The following is a 20,130-nucleotide window of genomic DNA, read 5'->3' as shown; positions in this document are numbered from 1 at the left end:
TGAACCAGGTAGGTGACTAGACACTGAGGTCCAATCGGGGATTGACTGGGTAAGACAATGTCATCAGCGTATTGGAGACATCTAAGAGGTTAAATTTCTCATTTCGGGGGGTTGCCTGCCGCTTCCATTAGTCATGTGTCTAGATCAGCCATATAGGTGTTAAAGAAGCAGGGAGCTAGGATGCATCCCTGCGTTAGGCTAGTGTGAGTCGCGATCTTGCGGGTGGTTCTATCGCCATCGGCAATCAATGCTTGTACCTAGGTATCTAAATACAGACTGATTACAGCCTCCAATAATTTAGACATTTCTTTCCATCTGGCCATTTGGGCCCAGAGATGGTCACTCTGTACCCCGGCGAGTGTTGCTTTCAAGTTGATGAAGCCAACCTGTTTGCTTCTTTAATCCCACAACTAGCCCCACTATCTGTACTATACTAACTGCCTCCGTTAATGAAGGGAAACTCCCATGCCATTGGAAGGTGGCACATGCACTCCCGATCCAGAAAAAGACGCAAGCACCCTAAACTGAGCTAACTACCTACCGTTCCATTTCGCTCCTCCCACTCATGAGCAAACTCATTTAAAGACATGTTAATACTCAGCTCATGGGTTATTTAGAACCCCACTGCAAATTTGACCCCCCCAATCAGGTTTCAGACCCAACTACTCCACTCTAATCACCCTAATAAGCATCACAGATCACATTAAACATGCCTAGGACAATAATAAGGTAGCGCTGCTGGTACTTCTGGATTTGTCCGCAACTTTTGATACAGTGGCCCACCAGATCCTACTCCATAGACTGAGTGAGATAGGTGTCCAAGGACTGGCGCTCAAATGGCTCTCCAGTTTCCTGAACCAGCGAACCCAAACTGTTAATTTGGGCCCTTTTCGGTCTGGCACTCTGGAGCTCACAAAGGGGGTACCGTAGGGCTCTTGTCTCAGCCCTACTCTATTTGATGTATACATCGCACCCCTTGCCAAGATCATTAGAGACCATGGATTCACCCCATATTCCTATGCGGATGATACCCAACTATTTTTATCTTTTGTCAATGACACGATCTCTCCTAAATCTCTATTTGCGGAAGGAATGCGAGCTATCTCCGGGTGGATGACGCAAAACTTCCTTCAGCTTAATGCAGCCAAAACTGAAATCCTGCTGTTTGGTAAAGCCCAAACCTGTGGTCTCCCGACTGGTGGCATGCAGAGTTGGGCTAAGCTCCCACCCCTAAATCTGTGGCGAAAAACCTGGGCGCCTGACTGGACCACTCCCTAACTATGAGAGACCAGGTTTTGGCACTGCTGGCACCTGCATTCACACACTAAGCCTCCTCCGCAGGGAGTCCCATCTTCTTCTTCTTACTGTCCGCAGGACCTTAATACAAGCCTTAATTATTAGCCGTCTCGATTACTGCAATGCCCTGCTTATGTCTGCCGACAAAGCTATGCTGAACAGACTTCAGGTGGTTCAAAATACAGCAGCCCGCTTGGCTCTCAACCTGCCCCCAGAACCCCTTCCTAACCAACCACTGTTACAGCAGCTTCACTGGCTTCCCATCCACCAGAGAATTACGTTCAAACTTGCAATCTAGTCCACAAGTCACTACATGGCAGAGGTCCCAGGTATCTTGCCGAAAAATTCAGGTACTATCTGCCTGGAATATCTCTTTGCTCAGGAGATAAAGCATTCCTTGCTCTCCCCGGCACAAAAAACTCAGGGCAGGTGGTAAAGCTTTTATATATCTTGCCCATATGTATTGGAACCTATTGCCCATCCAATTACGCAAGTGCACTAATCTTCTCCACTTCAGGAAACTCTTAAAGACTGAATTGTTCAGTCATTGACCCACCTAACTCTGCATATACCACTCTTTAGTGCAGAGATACCCCTCTGGGGTTGATTCCAGAGCTTTACAAATTCAATAAATAAATAAATACATTTAAAGATGGGATGAAGAGTGCTACCTCTTCTGGATGCTGGTATGGAGTTGGTGAGAAAGGCATGGTTGGCAGTGGTGTAAGGTATGTGGCACAAACTTGTTCATGCTTGAACAAGGCATTTGGAAGGCCCTCAGGGCCTCGTGCCCCCTCTGACCTCAGTCATTTATGGGTGAGCCAGACTTGCGAGTCGTTCAGCCACAAACCATCCACTGGTTTTGTGGTGGTACTTCTGGAAAAGTTATTTTCACATTTTCTATAGCACTCTGCATGTGGTGGTCAGAGAGATCCAAGGTGTATACAGCTGTTATATGAGCTACCCAATCGGCCTAAGAGATACTGACATTGTGATGGTGAAATGGACCATTTATGAGTGTGTTAATTTCGGCCCAAAATTGTTTGCTGTTTTTCAGTTTGCTTGTGTAAAGGAGCTTTGACCATACTCTTGTCTGGCGTGATTTTTTGGCCGTTCAATAGCCTTTCTGCTGGCGAGCCTCAGGATTGCAATTTACTTCTTTTTGTCTTGACTGATCTTAGGGTCTGAGTTCTGAAGTCTTTGAATCTCCCTATTTAGCTCCCTTTTTCTCAGTAAGTGCGATGTGGTAAACCAGGCTGCCCCTTGCCGAGCATTGTTGGTTTGTTGGGTGGGATTTGATAGAAAGTTGGCAATGAGTGCCAATTGTCAAGGACTCCCAGGCTTGAAGGGACGTTATTTGTTGTGTGGGGCTCAATAGTGCTAGTCCATTATTTTCTCCACCAAGGGTCCTTTCCATGTGAGACTTTTCTGGTTGTAGGTGCTTGGTGATGTAATCAGATCATTTGCGCGAGGGGCTCTAGGTGGACATGGCAATTGTTCCAGATGTTGAGGGAAATGGGCGCTCGCTACTCTGGTTGTTATGCTGTAATGGTTGATCAATGAAAACACTGTATCCGCGAGGGTGTAATTCAAAATAAAATTGTTTTTGTTCGATAATCTGGTGAAAGCTGTTGGTTGGTCCTGGGGGAGGTGGCCGTTGAGCGTGAAAAGGCCAATGTTCTCTAGAACTGTGATGGATGCTTTTCCATGTTGTTCCAATCTGGAGTATGTTGACATTTTTGGTGGTAGTATTTGGCTCAAAATAGTTTGGCCCTTTTGGCGTGGTTGAGTATTGCTTTGCAATAAATGTAAGTCCCCTGACAAGACCAGTCGAGCTTGGTGAAAGGTAAACTGAAGAGATTTGAGTAATGTTATTAGAGAAGAGATTAGAGCAATGTGAAAGAGGCTTTTTTTCTGACTGAGGTGGATGTATCAGTTGCAAGTTAAGAGACAGGAGTCGTTGTGTGATGTAGAAAGTGCTGAAAGTTTGACACTTTGTGCCCAAGTTAAACCCAGATCAATGTATTCTTGGGACCACTAAGGTGGGTTCCAATGTATGTGAAGAGACCGGCCTTGGCTCTGCCTGCCATATTTGCTTGATGCTTCTAAGTGGAATTCTTTAAATCCGGAGAGTGGAATTGGATTTTGTGACCAAGTTTCCTATAATAGCAGAATGTCAAAATTTCGGCTATAAGCAGTGAAGTCATTCTCACCCGCCTTACTACTGAGGCCATTCACATTCACAGACAGAAAGACTATGTGAAGTTTGATCAAAACCGTTTATATTTAGAGAGTCCGGATTTTAGTGTGTGTATATGAGGGATTTTCCCTATACCAATTACACAACCGGTATCCTACAAACCACTACAGGAATTCCAATACAGGGAAAGTTGTCCCCAATACCAACATCCTTTCAGAGGACTAATGAGGAGCAATTTGTCCCCAGGAAACCCCTCACCATCAATCATGGAATATTTGAAAGTCTGGGTTTTGCTTCTTTTCCTTGAGCCATGATTAGCGTTGACAAGCTCTGCCAGTCAGACTGTACAGTGTACCAAGCTTGCAATAGTCGCCTGCACTTCCAGATGACAAGAAAAGTGTTTTCCCTCTACTAATCAGGGCCCTGTGCCTTACTCACCCTTCACAACTTTCACTGTAGCATTAGACACAACTGAACACTCAAAGAGATCAGAAAAAACAAATTACTTGTGACTGCATCTGTGGTGGGTGATGCTATTGATAAGATTAGACTCTTAAAGGGAATCTACTTCTACAGAATATTTGAAACCCTAAAACACATACACGTTTCTTAGGCCCCCCTGAGAACCTGCAGTGTATGTTTGCCCACAATTGTCTCATGCCACACAATTAGACTCTGTTAAAAATGACATACTACAGCATGTGTCCCTTTTCAATGCATTAGCCATTTTAGCTAATTTATTGCAAAACGGTGCTGTAAATGCGCTTTTGATTGAATCTTTTTCAAAATGTTCATGGGGCAGGGGAACCTCATATTAAAACCTTACTTGGAGGAAGGATCCTTTGCTGAAATTCAGATCGGTTATTACATCTGACTTTCAGCAGTGCCAGTTGAGGATATGGGTGGAGCCGATAGAGTATGTGGGTGGAGCCAGGGAAAGTGGGTGTGGACTCCGACAAACATTTGAGCACCTGGACTTCATATTTTACAAATTAAGCACTGGGGATTTGTGTACGGTAAGTACCTATCTGTATAGGATGAGGCATAGTGGTGTGTAGATGTCTTACCTGGCCTGATGTTGGGGTTGTCAGGAACAGGCAGTCTCTAAAGCAAGTTGGATTACATGGTGAAGAGTATACGCTCCTCAAGGATGTTGAGATGGACTACTGGTCCAGGACCTCCTCCAGAAATGGCCTTTGCCACTAGAATCCTTTGGGAAGGTCTTCTTCGCCATCCTCCTCTCATCCTGCCATGTATTAATGACTCCTACAGTGACTGCCTCCTTCCCCAATGCATTAACTGCAACTTCTCAGCTCCACAGACATTGAATAGATACAGGCCATGTAGTTGTCTCTAGTTATTAAGCCCTAAAAATTGGAATTACTCCTCAGTAAAGTTCTTCTTCTTCTTGAGTGGGGCTGAGAGCATTTTGGAATACGGTGTCCTGGTAGAGTAACAGTTCAGCAGCAAAAGGGCACAGTCTAGGGTGTATGAGTAAGCATGTTCTAGCTGTGTGAATGTGTGTCAGGTGTGTGTTTTATTTCAGGTGTAGCCTTCACCTCTAATTAGTTTCATGAGATGCCAACCTTATGGTGGAGATCTCCGGCCCCAGTGGTGAGATCTCCCCAAACAGACGGCAGGTGAAGTATTAATGGATAGTTATTCATGAATCTAATAGCAAAAAACTCCAACCACTCATTTGAAGGGATGGATACATGTAAATCTGTATATAGAGCTAAATATATACTTTGAAATGCTGAACTCCATCTATGGGTAGATGTATACCTCGGTGTGTGAACAACTCTAGAGGTGAGTAGAACTGCATATGCAAGCTTCCCTTTGTGAATATGGCCTTGAGGGTCCAATTTAAAAGTTGTTTGAGAAGTTAAGTTGTATTTACATGCACAAACAGCCTGTTGTATGAGTTGAAAGAAAATGTAGACATTCCTGAACTTGTTTTACCCTCATAAAAAGATTTACCTACATTGTCAAGTGATTACATGCTGGATGAACCAAGCTATTTAGCAACCTCAAACCATTCGATTCTCTAAATCACAGGTTTCATGACTGCAAAATGACTTGTTTTAACTAAACCCATTTTGCAAGCTGGAAAATCTTTTCTGATGTCGCAAAATGGCTTTTGCTAGCTATTCAGAAGTGAAATTAGGTGGGGGGGGGGGGGGTGAAAGCGGTCCCCCCTCCTAATTGCAAATCGCAATGGTGTGGTACTGATAATCAGTCCATCATATTACCTACCCATCCACCTTACAGTCTCTAGAAGTGACATCATATGAAACTGAACTACAGAAATAATTGATAAAAAGCATGTACTAAAAAGAGCTCTGAGAGATATTAAAAATTCAGGAAATTAATTCTTAATATGTTTACTTGGTAATAAGGTGGGTGCATAGGCTGCTGTTTCTTTCATAATAAGTAGCGGACATAGGTTGCAGACGTTGTTCCCAAAGGTTTGCGGTTTTTGGATATTGCTCGACTTGGGCAATTATACCAAATTCTCTGTCACATATGGCATCTTATTTTTCTCCAGACTGTAAAAAAAAGCAAGCATTGGCAAAACCAATATGTCTCCTGCTCGCAAAGGCCTAATAAAGAAAGCTCATTCCTAGATGAACACTGATGCATGTGTCATGATATGCATACACATTTGTGTTGCAATATGCATGCATGTGTGCGCCGTAATGCATATTTGCGCATATATAGTGAAGCATGGTGGCCATTTTTTATTTAACATGGCAGACAGCCATGTTGTACTAGTAAGTGTGAAAGAAAAAATGCACATACGCACTAATAATGAAAGGAAACAGCCCAGTAGCACTTAGCAGTGACTGGGCCCTTACAGTTCTTTTTTTTAAATACAAAATATATGAAATGGACAGGGAGTGTCAGGGATCAAAGGAGGAGAGTAGAAATAATGCACTAAGGGAGGCACATACAAATTGAGGGAGAGTGCCAGGTAACACATATGCGGTCCGATGGATGCTAAATGGAGACTTAAAAAAAGCCCCATCAGGTCAGCAGTGGAAGGATATGACTCATCAAATCAGTAGACTGTGAGACTGAAAAACTGCTGGGTGGGACAAACACAAGAAAAGGGAGATAAGCCATCAATTCAAAAACAGACAGCTAATTTAGATAACTAAGCCATTTATTCATGAACAAGAGGCTGGCACAAAGCGCTAAGTATATGTCTAAGGCTTCTTTTGTTACCCTTTCAGTGCAGCTGAGCACAGTTCCGGCAACTTTATCTCCTTCCTACATGCTCCATCTCGCTCCTTGGCCTTCTTTCTACCAGCACACCAATGTGTTCTCGGAAGCCATATTTTCCCCTCAGATGCACTTCGGCCCACTCAGCTGCATGCACAGCAGTAAGGGGTTCCTCCTCCATGCCGGCTTAGTAGTGACTCATCCTGCAGGAAAAAAAAACTTTCCATTGAATATTTCAAATATATGTATATTAGGAAATATAGCCTGTATTATATTTTGTTTCCTGCCCTTTTATATAATATTTTGGTTATTTATGTAGGCTTCCCAACCCATGATGTCCTCAACCCAGAAAACTACCGTCCTATTTCACAACTACCCTATCTCTCCAAAGTCCTTGAAAGATTGGTGAATAGGCAACTATCTAACTTCCTTGAAACCAACAGTCTTCTAGACTCTTCACAGACAGGATTTAGAACAAAAAACAGCAAGAAGCCACACTGCTGGCCATATCAGACAACATTAGAGCCTGCACTGACCAAGGAGGAGCAATAGCACTGATACTGTTGGACCTGTCGGCAGCGTTCGACACGGTCTCACACGACAGCCTGCTTGAGACCCTCTATGCAAAAGCAATCCACTCAAAAGCACTGAAATGGCTCGGTTCCTTTCTAAAGAACCGAACACAATCAGTCCACCTCGGCCAATACCAATCCAAAACAAGGCATACTAACTGTGGCGTCCCACAGGGAGCATCCCTAAGCCCCACATTATTCAATGCATATGTCTCCTCTCTGGCTAAAATCAGCAAGAAATGGGACATAGGCATCTACTCCTATGCTGATGATACGCAGCTGATGGTAACTCTGGATGAAAAACCTGCAGTCACTAAAACAAAACTACATAATTGCCTCACGGAAATGGCTTAATGGATGCATGAGCAATGTCTAAAACTGAACACAGGGAAATCCGAGATCGTACTCTTTGCCAAGCTTGTCTGCAATAAAAACAGGCTTGGCTCGGCCTCTGCTTGCATGAAGACGCTGCACTGGCTACCGATACGACAGAGAGCTATATTCAAATTGCTCAGTCACGCACATAAGGCCCTGTATCGAACCGGCCCCTTCATACTCCAGGAGAAAATTGAGTTCTATGTCCCCACCAGGAGCCTTCGGTCACTCCACCTGGCCCTGGCAAGAACCAGACGCATCAGGAAAGCGAGAACAGGTGGGCGATCATTCTCCTATCTAGCAGCAAAAAGATTGAACGAACTACCCTTGGACCTTCGGCTCACTTCCAACTACTTACTGTTCCTCAAAAAGCGAAAGACTCACCTGTTCCCCAAGTATTAGGCCCTAATTATTACGCAGCTGAATCTGGATACTCGCTATCAGCGCCTTGATATCCCTTGGGATGAGTGTAGCGATTAACAAAAACAAATACAAATACAAAAACAAATACAAGATAGCCAAACCACCTCCAGAAGGGTGTCACACCTTGTTTGGCACTATAAAAGAGGGGTCCATTTTGAGTCCTTTTGTGTTTGAATTGTTTCTGCATCATTGTTCGCTCTCTGGACTCCAAGGAATCTCTGCCGTCTCCAGTTCTGTTTGTTCTCCTTCTTTTAGCCTTGCTGTGTGGCTTGGTCATCTGGAAGGTTTTCTCTGATCTTCAGATTTTTTCCCTTCCTGCTGAAATTATTTTCTGGAGCATTGCTAGATTTCTAGTTACAATCTGGCATCTGGTTTGTAGATGCAGCCATCTATCTCCAGAGTCAGTCTCTGAGATAGAAGTCTGCATCCACAAACCGAGCAGACACTCCAAGCATCACCTAGAAGGCCAGCTTTGACAATTTGCTATTTTTATATAAGAGTAGACCATGTCAACAGACACTTAAGACACTTAAGCTGCCTGTATCCAACAGCTTACAGTCTACAATACTTAGTTTGTCTCTTATTTTGAACCAAATAAACATTGACATATGACAATTGTTTTGAATTATTATAGTTTGTGGAACAGCTAAGACAATGTTGTTTTGATTTAACTGTTAACTGGAAATTCTCAAACCCCTTTTTGAATCAGTGTACTGACAAAACTGCAAATTATTCATTGATGTAAAGTGTAAACGTTTCAAATAAATTCCAACAAGACAAGCTCCACATTTCATAGTTTCTGTGTGTGTGATAGAAAAAAAGTTTACACTGCAATCCAGCAACAAAAAGGATGCACAATGAAATACATTAATGTTTGATTTTCTGTTTGACTAGGTTTCAGTGATCCATACTGCATGCTTGGAATAATGATCATGCAAAATTCAAAAGAGACAGAAGAAAAGAAAGAAAGAAAATTTAGCTTCAGAAAGAAGAAGGAAAAGGTAGAGAAGAGGTCCAGTATCAGAGAAGTGTTGCCTGCTAAGTACATCCAGGTTACCGAGGTCAAGAGCAATACTCTTAATCCAGTCTGGAAGGAAAACTTTAATTTGTAAGTATTCAAATATATTAGAGATTTTTACATGTTACATGTGCTGGTTTACATGTTTCTGCTTCAAGGACAGAAATCTATATATTATTGACCGGTCGTTACATAAAATCCTATTCTACCTCATTGCATTTCTTACTAATGACTTGGACACATCTCTCAGAAAGGAACAAGGATTTGATGAAATAATCTTTCATCCTGTTGCAACGAGATTCTAAAAGCCCATATATTGAACATTAGGAATAAAGAGAACTGTTCAATGATAGCATAGTTTCATGAAAGTGAATATTTTCTGCGAAAAGTATAAAGCATGATTGTTACATAAAGACTGAGGAGAGAGAAGGAGTAAGGGTTATAGTATAAGCAATACCTTCTGTTGTTGTAACACGTATTCAGTGTCAAGTGTTCTATTGGTTATAACGTCTTAGTTGTAATAATTAGGGAACATGGGGGTTTCCTTCACCATACTATCCTTGTGGTGAAGGAAAATCAATAGGGGAATTCTTCTCAGGCTTTATCACTTCCTAAGGAAATCTAAGAATATTTCAGTGCATGCAACTCTAGATCAGTCTATTTTATATTTTGTTGGCAGTGCAGCATTCTATGTTCAGATTTGTAGAAATCCAAGCTATAAGCCTTTAACAGGATTCCTGCCGGACTTCTGGGTCCAGCTCAGAGTTTTTGTATTGCAGAATAGCTGCTATGTATGTAATTACTCTATAGCATGACGGTTCTTGGGTTTCATTTTTGGTGCTTGTCAATCATCTGAGCCAGCTGCCAGAGACTAAGCTGCTTTGGTCACATTTTTGCTCAGCCTAATACTGGAATAACTTCAAAATATTTTGATTCCCACTGGCCTCTTTGCATTCAAAGCTAATGTTTGCTTAAACTAAACACTCAAAATGATTGTTATAAGAAATTTAAAAAAATACAAATGTTATAGTGAAATGAATCAAATCTAAAAGTATTTTATTCAACTTTAAAAGAATGTGATAAATTGCAGCAAGCAGCATGGCCAGCCTATCTTCATATGTTCTCCAGGCAACTGGCTTGAACTATTTCAACGATTGAACTAGTTTTGGAAATGGTTGCCAGCATTAGATAATTGAATTGTGAGAAATTCTGGGTGTTGCTCCCAATTTCCTCGAGAAATGGGAAACCACAGAAGGAAAAAGAAGGAAACAAAAATTAAATTGAAGAGCAGAGAGGACAAATAGGAGAAATAAAAGCAAATAAATAATAAAACAATGTGTAAAGATAGAAATTAAAACTGTGTTTGAGATATTCATGAATTTATTTATTGAATTTTATGTAGGAGTTATTCTCTTCCAGTTTGTCTCCATCTCTTGGATTCCAAATTAGAGAATTGTAATTGAGACACAGACATACACTATATTGATATTGAGTAGCATTTCAGGAAAAGTATCCATTTACGAATAAATTCAACTAAAATAGTTTTTAAGTCAACCTTCTAATTAACGTGAGGGCTGAGCTACTCTGCTTGGTTATAAGCAAATCCCACCTAATAATCGGAAATCAAATTGAAAATAATTAACATATTTTCAAAGCTTTACTGTGCCTGAGAATGCACATTTCTATATACTGCAAGGCATTGAGTGGCTTTACAAACCAGTTGCATTTCTACTAGGCTGCATTTACCTACACATGCTTTAGAACTAACATTTCAAACTGACAATATTTTCTCATTGACAGGAGCCTTCTCTTATAGGGTTGGCAAAACATCACTTTTTAAAGTAATTTTTAGATCTCAAAGTCTTCCAACGTTGACAGCAGCTACCCGGCTTTATACAAACCTCATATTCTTTCTCTCCAAGCATCTGTATCATTCAGAAATTTTGTGAGTCACATCCACCCTTGTCTTTGAATCTTCGCAGTATAACACCATTCCATGCTTTGTCCAACATCCCCCCTCATGGCCTTACTTGATTCACAACCAATATCTAAGTTTATACGCTATGTGCATATTATTTGTCATGTTAACTTTGTTTGTTCAGGTACAGATTTTAAATAGGAAATGTTAGTTGCATGTACATGTGCTACTGTGAGGAATTTGTACGGAGTATGTCTCCCTATTTTGGGTAGGTTAGAGAAATTACCTAATTTTAAAATATGTATTTCTGGAAAGTGCAATCCAAAGTACTTCTAATTAGAAGACCACTCTAGTTAGGATTTCCAAAATAGAATACAATGAGGAGCACTTCCTTCTTACAAGGGCTGTAAAATTATTCAAATAAAATGCTCACAATTTAATCTATTGTAGTGTGCAACCCTTATTAGTGACAAGATTCAGGAAACTAACTCTTTAGCTCCTTGACTGCTGCATTGATAGAAAATCCTATTAAAATACAGCACATTTACAGGGTAACCTTTTGTATCATATTACCGCTTCTGTACATGTGAAAATGAAAGTCTGATGCACCAGTCTTCAAAGATTTAGATCCCTTGAAAGAACTCAAAGAGCCACATAGGCGTCCCTTTTCTGTCAAGTTTCCTATGATGGTTGTGCAGGAATTAGGCACTCTTTGTCCAGTCTCAGGATGACCAGAATCCAAGTAAATGAAAACGTTTTAAAGCTGGAAGACCAGGAGAAGACTTGCAATTGCAAAACACATTGTGAAAGAAGATTAAAATCCCAAAAGTCACCAAATTCAAAGATATGAACAGAAGATTCCTAAGATTCCAAAGATGCTAATTCAGACAGGTGAAAGAGCATTAACTATTTCCCAGGGTATACTGTAGAGAAAAAAATGTCCTTTTTCTCTCAGAAATGTGTCTTCAAAAAGGAGGAGACCACACCTCTTGGCATTACTTCGAGGGCCTTCTAGGGGTGTGAAAAGATGATTTGGGGGTTGTTGAGGAAACGCCTCCTAGCTTCTACTGTGGATATCAGATGTTTATAAGTCAATGTCCCAGACAAATGTTTATCTTTAAATGTCTGCAACAAATCTTTGATATCAAACAATGACTAGCTGTCTACTAGGCCATGCCTCTAGGATATTTTCGGTTATAAAGCAAAGCACACCATTCCATCTCTGACTTAATACAGAATCAATTGCACGTTGAGCGATTTTGATCTTTTCTCACCTTTGAAATAATAGGCATAGGGCCAGATGTGCAGAGCTTTTTTTCCTTCGCAAACGGCCTGAGTACCAGAATCGAGCCATTTGCGAAGGAAAAAAGGCATTTATCAATGTACATAGACCCAATTTGCAAATCGGTAACCTATTACCAAATCACAAACTGGGTTTGCGTCCGGTATTAGGAAGGGGTGTGTTCAGGGTGTCCCTTCCTAATACCAAATCGCAGTTGTATGTGTGAATGTTTTGCGACTGAAATGCAGCCGCATAACATTTGCATTTACCACCTATTTCAAGTAGGTGGTAACCCATTCGCAAATGGGAAGTGGTCCTCAAGGGACCTCTTCACTTTTGTTAATGTTTGTAAAACATTTTTTAAGAGCAGGCAGTGGTCACACAGACCAGGGCCTGCTCTTAAAAAATAAAAAAACTTTTTGAAACGCCTCCTTTTTTCTTTAAGGAAAATGGTCTGCATTAAAAAATATATATTGCTTTGTTGAAAAGCAATCACAGACATGGTGGTATGCTGACCCCAGCAGACAACCATCCCTGTGACTTTTGGGAATCCCAAGGGGTCGCAAGACCCACCTCATGAATAGTAATGAGGTAAGTCTGTTTGCGACCCACTGGGTATCGCAAAATGTGTAAAAAACACATTTGTACATTGGTATTTGCGGGGACCAAATAGCGAATCGCAAATTGTTATAGTTGGTCATCACAAACGATTACCGACGTACATCTGGTCCTTAACCTTTACAAAATATACAAACAACTTACCTCTCTGGCTGCATTAGGAACAGGGTGTATAAAAATCACTTCAATGTTCTCTTATATTTCGGTACTAAACACAGGAGAGCATTGAACCACTTTTGCAGATGCAGTAACTGGAGATTTCATTTAGATTTGGTACCAACCTACAACAACAGATTGTATTTTTACAAATGACACGTTGATACCGAATAATGATTCATCTTTATAGAAATCCACACTTATACTTGGTGGTTTACTATTACTAAGAATAATCCAACAGCAGGCTTTTTCATGTGGTTTCGCTTGACTCAGTTTAAAAGTAGTTAGCGTTTATGCACCACAATAATAAAGAGCTTTCTCCCCCACCAAAACACTCAGCTCTATTTGCTAAGTTGCCTTAATGCCTGAAGGGATATATTGTGCTTGCCATAGACCTACTAATGTTCAGGTTAGAGGGAAAAAAAAGCTTACATGTTTTATTTACATGATGCGCATACTCATATATGTCATGTTCCATATTCCTCTACGCTATAAAACATCACATTTTACCAGTTGCCTTTTTATTTTTCCAAATACCATATAGTATATCAAAAAATGGATTGACTCTAGGTCTCACAAAATGTTGACTGGCAGTTCTTAAAAACAATCACTGTTATCAGTGGTAATAGCAAGTTATTCTTAATTTAATGGTGTAATCGGAACAATAACAAACAGTTCTCAGGTTTCCCATATTGTAACATCATATCTACAGTGGCACATTCCCTTCCACTGCTGCCAACATGCATTGCAAGCGGCACGTGTGGAAAAAGAAAAGAGTCAACTTAGAACTGGACCAATTACCCCTCATTTCTGCGGAGTAATGCTCATTACAGGCCCCTGTTTTGAACGGTAATTATGTCTTTACTGTTAGTTCATATTTCCTCTTACAAAATAAAATAATCATTTTGGCATCCAAGCCTCTCTCACACTTATCTTTTTGGAAACCTTAGTACAGTTATGTGATGCGCAAAACTGTTTACACAGCATTACATTGCAGAATAAGTGTTGGTTCAGAATAACAGAGTTTCACTTACAAAGAATCTCTTGGTGCTGCAGAGACCTTTCTTTGGCTACTAAAACAGAGTGCCTATCACCTACTCTTCTATTTAAAAAACAGGTTAGAAGAGTCTTCCTAAATTTGAACAGATCTGATTCCCCTTGGATTTCCTTGGGTAGTTGATTCCAGGTCTTTGCACCGAGAACTCAAAAAGCTTTTCCTCCTCATCTTTTGAATTTTAATTTGGGGATATAAAAAACATCTTAAGTACTAGATCTTGGGGATTAGGCTGGTGCAAATTCAAAAATCTAGGGTCTCTTCCATAGGAAAGCTTGAGCATAGTTCAAGCTGTCAACCAATGAAGTTAATGTATATATCCCAAGATTTGTAGATCTTCTGAGATGGAAAAGAGTTCTAGTTATGGCATTCTAAATTTTTCTGCAATCAAATGGATTTACAAATCTTAATTTGAGATTGGATAAAGTCACTGGCTACAGTGACAGTGGAAAAGTGAAAAGGGTGTGATAGGCCCCAGGATGACTAAATGATGGATTGTGGTCACCATTAGGAGTTCATTTTCAATGTTTATATCTGCATCCACCAATACATCTAGATTTCTCACCAGGGCAACTGGTGTTGGACACATTCTCCTAGAACTGGCAACAGCAACATTTCCTATGGATTTACTTGATTGCAAGTAAGTACAATCGCTGACTTAGCAGGGTTCAACTTTAAAATGTGTTCTTCCAACCACGCATGAGTTGCTTACAACTATGCTGTAAGGTCCGATTTACATATTTAGATGTTGTTGCAGACTGAAGATGAACTGAGTGTCTTTTGCATACATATGTGTGATGACTTTATATTGAAACAGTAGTCTCAAATACAAGTTAAAGACAAGAGGAGGAAGCGATGACCCCTGAGGAACCTCCAACACCTGTGCTCAGGTGCTGATGAAAAGGTACCCATCAGAAAAGTTTACTTTCTACTTGCTAAAAAGGATTCAGTACATCTTAGAGCTGTGCCACCTATGGCATAATTGAAAAAGGAAGAATTAGTGTGTGGTGGCCGATGGTGTCGAAGGCAGCGGACAGATTTAATAAAATAACTGCCCCTGCTCCGCCACTATCGACAACCGCATGCAGAACAACAATCACTGAAGTAACTATAAGTTCCATACTTAGTCCTGATCTAAACCCCCTTTGGGTATCATCCAGCAGACTATTTGTGTCAGAAAAATTATGCAATTGCAATGTTACAACCTTCTCAAATATAGTCCTATGTGGCAGTGAGCAGATAGATCTATTGTTCGCTAGACCTGCATTCAACAAGGGTTTTTAAAGTGGGACAAATGATGGCAGATTTGAATTCAAGTGGCGCCTCTGCCAAGTTCAAAGACTCATTGATGAACAGCAGTTTTAAAGGGGCTACTGAATGTTGGTGGTTTTCTGTAGCCATGCTGGGTATACATCTTGAGATAGTTCTAGTGAGTACTTAAACTATCTGTAATCAGAGGTACTAAAAATGCAATCTAGCATATGACCCGCCACATTTGTTGATCCAACACCATACTGAGTAAGGCCATTGAACTCATGGAATTCAAAATTATGTCTAAACATTTTCTACCATTTCACCCCCATATTAAAATTCCCTAAATATGTTTTTCATGTGTTGTCTACACATTATGGTTCAGATCACTAAAACCTCTGGATGGTGGCAGTAAAGTAAGATGTATCCTGGTTGCTTATTTATTTTTTTACTTCCAATTTTCTAGGACCAAAGTTTTTGATCCGTCAAAGTGTGCAGAAGGTTTGTTCATGATCCTGGGAGATTCGTCGTGAACAAGTACTACTCCCCCACCTTTTTTTCCTTTTCTGTCGAAAGCTCAAATAAAAAGCTATTTGGAACTATAGCATGAATCAAGGAACTCAAGTCATTTGTCAGCCATGTCTGCATTAAAACCAACATCTTTAGGTCATCATTCCAAATTAGTGCATTAATCAACTCTTTATTCTTAACAGTAGATCTCACATTCAAAAAAGCAGCATTCAACCCTTTTCTTTTAATAATAGGTTAGCAAGCATCTTCCTATAAGTTAGATTTCACCCTCTGAAGGTTGACAGGACAGTACAATGTTTTCCTACTTCCTTATAACTGAAATATTTCAGTGAGTGATTGTTGTCTTTGTTTTTCTCCTCCTGTAAATTTGAAGAGTCAGTTATAAGCAAATATTAAAAGGCAGGCAAACTATAGGCTTGTTTTTGGCACGTCAGCAGCACACACCTTGTGCACATCCATTCCACTTGCCCCGTGCAGCCTCTATTTAAATGGACTCTAGGAATGAGGCCATCCAATATGATATGAGGAGCAAGGAATAGGCCCACGGTCCACCCATACCCATTCTGGAAATCAGGGCAGATAACAAAAGATGCCAAAGAAACCATATTGTGAACGGAAAGTAGGTAAACAACAAACTTACTGGAAAAGGAGTGTGGCCAGACACACTCTTACGACATACCAGGAAAAGAAATTTAACTTAAACACAGCCCAAGCAAAAAGAAAGAAGGTGTGTCTGAGTGTAGTGCAAGAATTCCTCATTCTCAAAGAAAACATAAAGGCTGGACAATTAAACATCAGAACCCTTATTAAAACAGTTTGTTGGGGATGGACCAAGATGGCCGTACTCTAGTGAAGTTCTGTCATGGAGTTCCGGCAGTAACTGATAAAATTTCCAGCTGAGGATGTGTTAAGAGCTGAGGATATGCCTGCTGCCAGCACAGCGTTTTGAGGATTTTGCAGCTCGGGGGAGATTGACCGGGAGCTCACACTCGGGGCGGTGCAGTCCTTATAATGGCTTTTACAAAAAAGGGGGAGTGTGGCCCATTCGGACATGAGTGGGGTAAGGGCCCATGTAGTTTATGAAAACAAAGAACCCACACTCAAAAAACTTTTCACACCGTTTTAACTCAGGATGAAAAAAGATAAACAAAACTGAATATGTTTATCTCGGCAATTACTTTCGCCGTTTTATTCAAGAATTTTAGAAGTGAAAAAATTATTTATATCAAGAGAAGTCTCAATGTCTTATACTTAATTGCCAAACACGTAAAATTATACAAATTCAAAGAAATACGTGAATGAACAAACATGTGAAAAAAATACAAATGAGTTAAAGACCCAAATCCAACATAACATAATTGCGCAATAATTTGACAAAAACAAACATTTAAATTATGCAGAGCATAAAACAAATATGCATTACAAAAATAGGTGCAAAGGGAATACTCATTACATTATCATATGGTATTCAAAAAGTAATTGACCAAAAATGAAGCCTTTTGGTGTGCTTCCATATAACAAAACAACCTCTCGGTAGCAATGTTAACAGGCGTAATGTTCCTAACAGTCCTAATTATTTCTAAACTGGCTAGGATTTAATCCTACACGCCTACGCGTTTCGAGTTTGGGAGGGGTCTTCACAAACTCTCTTCAGGGCCAAATATATTCCATTCCCCTTTCGATGACCTCTAGGGATTTGAGGTAATTCAAATCGTCCAGAACAGTCTTGCAAATCAATACGGTCTGTGCTGTACTCTGCTTAATAGGTGCAAGAGAAACCAATTTGTGCTGTAGTTCTCAATTGTGTAGATATCCGTATTAAGCCTGGCGCGTGGTAGCGCTTTTGCTGTTTTGGAGTTCAAGCGTCTATTAGTTCACAGTGAACTCAGTAATTAATCTGGGGTCCTTTCATTGTAGGTATCTCTATTTCCGCGGTTCTGTCAGCGCCGCAGCCAGCGTTTCTGCCACATGTGAAGAACTACAGCACAAATTGGTTTCTCTTGCACCTATTAAGCAGAGTACAGCACAGACCGTATTGATTTGCAAGACTGTTCTGGACGATTTGAATTACCTCAAATCCCTAGAGGTCATCGAAAGGGGAATGGAATATATTTGGCCCTGAAGAGAGTTTGTGAAGACCCCTCCCAAACTCGAAACGCGTAGGCGTGCAGGATTAAATCCTAGCCAGTTTAGAAATAATTAGGACTGTTAGGAACATTACGCCTGTTAACATTGCTACCGAGAGGTTGTTTTGTTATATGGAAGCACACCAAAAGGCTTCATTTTTGGTCAATTACTTTTTGAATACCATATGATAATGTAATGAGTATTCCCTTTGCACCTATTTTTGTAATGCATATTTGTTTATGCTCTGCATAATTTAAATGTTTGTTTTTGTCAAATTATTGCGCAATTATGTTATGTTGGATTTGGGTCTTTAACTCATTTGTATTTTTTTCACATGTTTGTTCATTCACGTATTTCTTTGAATTTGTATAATTTTACGTGTTTGGCAATTAAGTATAAGACATTGAGACTTCTCTTGATATAAATAATTTTTTCACTTCTAAAATTCTTGAATAAAACGGCGAAAGTAATTGCCGAGATAAACATATTCAGTTTTGTTTATCTTTTTTCATCCTGAATTAAAACGGTGTGAAAAGTTTTTTGAGTGTGGGTTCTTTGTCCTTATAATGGCGGCACACCCGGAAGCAACAGTGGCCTGAGGCCGTTTTACCCGATAGATCTGGGGGCATGATGCCTGATGCCTTTGTCTGGAGCGCCACAAGCTGCAGAGCGGGGGAGACTTAGGCAGCTGTCACACTTGGAGAGAATGGCCTTAATGACTGTGATGGCAAGGAGACCCACAGAGAAGTTTGCGCAGCACTCACTCCCCCAGCGATCGAGAAGGGGACTGCAGCCAGACATGTCCAACAAGGGCGACCCTGAAATCACTTTGCACCCTATAGAGCTGATAGGTTAGGCATGATAGATGCAGGTGCCTCATTGCAACGCATACAAGTCGGCCATGAGACACCCCGCTTTATCCCTGCCAAAGACTCAGACCCATGAACTTAATGCCCGGGCACCAGTGTCTTGGTGCTGCCAAGATCCATGGAGGTACCACAACCTCATAACTAGGTACGTTGAATGAAGAAGTAAACTATGCAGCACATAAAATAACTGGGAGACCTACCAATGGATTGGTGCTCTTTAACACTCCTGATCACTTGAGGAGCCCCACCTCGCTTTTCCACATATGTGAGTTTAGGTCACACAAGTGCAAAAAATATAAATACTCCTTAAAAGAATAATCGCTTAGTGAACAAGTAGGGAGGTGACTGGGACCATACCATTAAGCTCTCTAGGAATACAGAGATCTCTCATAGAAGCGTTGGATGCACCACTATTGACCCACATACAGGCTCAGTGAAACACAAAGCTATAACAAGGAGGGTGTTTTGGTGAGCGTGGTCCCTGAGGGGAAACTAACTTCTGAAACATGGGAAACCAGGGCGATGTGGGACTATGGTGCCTATCCTATTCAGCTCATGATGTCCAAAAGATAGTCTCAGAGAAAGTCACAGGACTCTTCGGAATCGCACCATCCTCTAAGGAGATTAGCATCAGTAAGTACGCAATGGATCAAAGAGGTTGGAATGACTACAGACATGTCTCTAATGAAAGCTGGCCTGCTGGCTAGCTTTGAAACCTTTAAGTCTGAACTGTGAGAGTTCATCAGAGCTGATTTATCTAGGAAGCTCTGGCTCCTCCGATCCAAATGGAAGAAAGGATAACAACACTTCGACCCAACATTGTCTCAGCTGGCTCTAGTGCTATGGAGGTGGAACGACAGCTGGCGAATTTTCAGTCACAAAGCCTGACCTCGATAGACAAATATGTGAACTTCCATGCACAAATTATAGCATGGCTAGAAAAATTGAAGATCTTGAAAATAGATCAAGAAGAGAACATCTGCTAGTTAGTGACCTTACTGAGGGTGCAGAAGGTACGGATCTTGAGAATTACATCACATTTTTGCTTGCCTCCATTGCTGGTCTTGAACCCTCAAAAACCCTCAAAAATCAAACTAGATCGGATACATCTGGTAGGATCAAGACGTACTGAGGGTACATACAAGGCCCAAGACAATCTGATAAAATTTCACAACCACCAATGCAAAGAGTCCATCCGTGGAGCAGACAGAGCAG

The 20,130-nt window shown here is 40.7% G+C and overlaps 1 protein-coding gene across 1 annotated transcript in view; it reads left to right on the top strand.

The window, feature by feature from the left end:
- BAIAP3 (BAI1 associated protein 3) overlaps positions 1 to 20,130 on the top strand; it is a 1,057,809-nt gene that overhangs the window by 731,912 nt on the left and 305,767 nt on the right. Inside the window, exon 8 of the mRNA XM_078664937.1 lies at positions 8,986 to 9,199. Coding sequence (XP_078521063.1) covers positions 8,986 to 9,199 — 214 coding nt within the window. The remainder of the gene's footprint in view (positions 1 to 8,985; positions 9,200 to 20,130) is intronic.

The sequence above is a fragment of the Lissotriton helveticus genome, chromosome 10, assembly GCF_964261635.1.
Source record: "Lissotriton helveticus chromosome 10, aLisHel1.1, whole genome shotgun sequence".
NCBI classification, from domain to species: Eukaryota; Metazoa; Chordata; class Amphibia; order Caudata; family Salamandridae; genus Lissotriton; species Lissotriton helveticus.
This window is presented reverse-complemented; position numbering and strand designations above follow the sequence as displayed.